The sequence below is a fragment of the Phyllostomus hastatus genome, unplaced genomic scaffold (assembly GCF_019186645.2).
Source record: "Phyllostomus hastatus isolate PE091 unplaced genomic scaffold, TTU_PhHast_1.1 phas_scaffold_193, whole genome shotgun sequence".
NCBI classification, from domain to species: domain Eukaryota; kingdom Metazoa; phylum Chordata; class Mammalia; order Chiroptera; family Phyllostomidae; genus Phyllostomus; species Phyllostomus hastatus.
Genome location: NW_025334015.1, coordinates 4,441,003 through 4,442,672, shown reverse-complemented (window position 1 = coordinate 4,442,672; position 1,670 = coordinate 4,441,003). Strand labels below are relative to the sequence as shown.

The 1,670-nt window shown below is 45.0% G+C and overlaps 1 protein-coding gene across 1 annotated transcript; it reads right to left on the bottom strand.

The window, feature by feature from the left end:
* Window positions 1-396: 396 nt before the first annotated feature.
* Window positions 397-1,365, bottom strand: LOC123832604 (olfactory receptor 10G6). Its single transcript, XM_045860355.1, has one exon. It carries the CDS (start codon window positions 1,330-1,332, stop codon window positions 397-399), a length of 936 nt encoding a protein of 311 aa, XP_045716311.1. The 5' UTR covers window positions 1,333-1,365.
* Window positions 1,366-1,670: the final 305 nt, after the last annotated feature.

Genomic DNA, 1,670 nt, shown 5'->3' with positions numbered 1-1,670 from the left:
AGTCAGTTGGTTTGCGTAAAGTTTATCTGTGACCTGTAAAAAACTATATGGGTATCAATACAGGGATTAGAAGCAGTAATATACATGTAGGTAGATGTCACAGACAAACAGAGCTTTGATGTGAATATTTTACTTATCTTGGATATTTCCTGCAAAGTTCCATCCTTGCTGAGGTGCTTTGCTTGATTTCCATTGGTACAGAGGAAAGAAATACAGAGTACTATGTTTGAAAGCAGGTCCAATGTGGAACTTACAAGTGTTCTCACCTCTGTACCTAGAAGTCCTTTACTCTACATGAATCCTTCCCTCTCTTTCTGTCTTAAATCTTCCCAACTATTGGGTGTCCCATTGGTGCTTTAAATTTTGGTATCTACTGTATGTCTGGGATGTCTGGAGTCAATGAGGCTGCAAATCCTTCCCCGCTCCCAGCCTCCATATCGCTGCCTTCATTTCTTTGTTGCGCAGTGTATAGATGACAGGGTTAAGTAAGGGAGTGATGACAGTGTAGAAAACAGCCACCACCGCATCTAGGGGCTCCTGTGAGCCAGGACGAAGGTAAATGAAGGTGCAAGGCACATAGTAAACAATGACGACAGTGAGGTGGGCAGCACAGGTGGAGAAGGCATTGCGGCGTCCATCAACAGACTGGATTCGCAGGATGGCAGCCACTATGCAGCCATAGGAAGTGAGGATAAGCACAAAGCAGGCGAGGGCTAGGAAACCAATGTCCACAAAGGTGACCAGTTCATTGATAGTGGTGTCAGCACAAGCTAGACGCAGTATGGCAGGAATGTCACAGAAGAAATAGTCAACCCTGTTTGGACCACAGAAAGGCAGGCGGAATATGAAGCTTGTCTGGAAAAGTGAGTGGAGTGTGCCTCCCAGCCAGGTCCCTAGAGCCAAGTAGTTACAGATGCTGTGAGTCATGATAGTGGCATAATGTAAAGGCTTACAAATGGCCAGGAAACGATCATAAGCCATGAGTGTGTAAAGGAAGCATTCAGTGCAGCCCAGGAAATGGAAAGAAAAAAGTTGGATTACACAGCCCCCAAAGGAGATAACCCTGCTCTCCAAGAGAAAACCAGCTAACATCTTGGGGACAATGGCAGAGGAAATGGTCATGTCCAAGAAGGAGAGGTGGCATAGGAACCAGTACATGGGGCGGTGGAGCTTGGTGTCCACCAAGACTGTGAGAATAATGAGCCCATTGCCACAGACAGTGAGGGCATAGATGGCAAAGAAAGCTAGGAAGAGTGGTACCCCCAGTGGTGGTGGGTAGTGCAGGCCCACCAAAATAAAGTAGGACACAGAAGTGTGGTTTCTACTTTGCATTTCCTTGCTGTTTACATCTGCAAAAAGAAGGAGCAGAAGAGAAGTCTCAAATGGTCTCCAAATACTCTGGGCATAACATATGTTTTTCTGTGTCCTTCCCAAATATGAACAGAAAGGATCCAAGAAAGTGATCTCAAAAAGAGAGATCTTGCTCTGGCTCTAGCTGTTTTTCTTAGCCATTTTTTTCTCCTCACATTCCCCACAAGTCCATATTCTGAGTTCATCCTGGTTCCAGGGAAAAATTGTTCCCTCCAAGGTTAAAACCTATGTAACAGATTATGTGTATACAACTCAGAAGAGCAAAGGAAAGACCATACACAGAGCTTTTTATTTCAGGA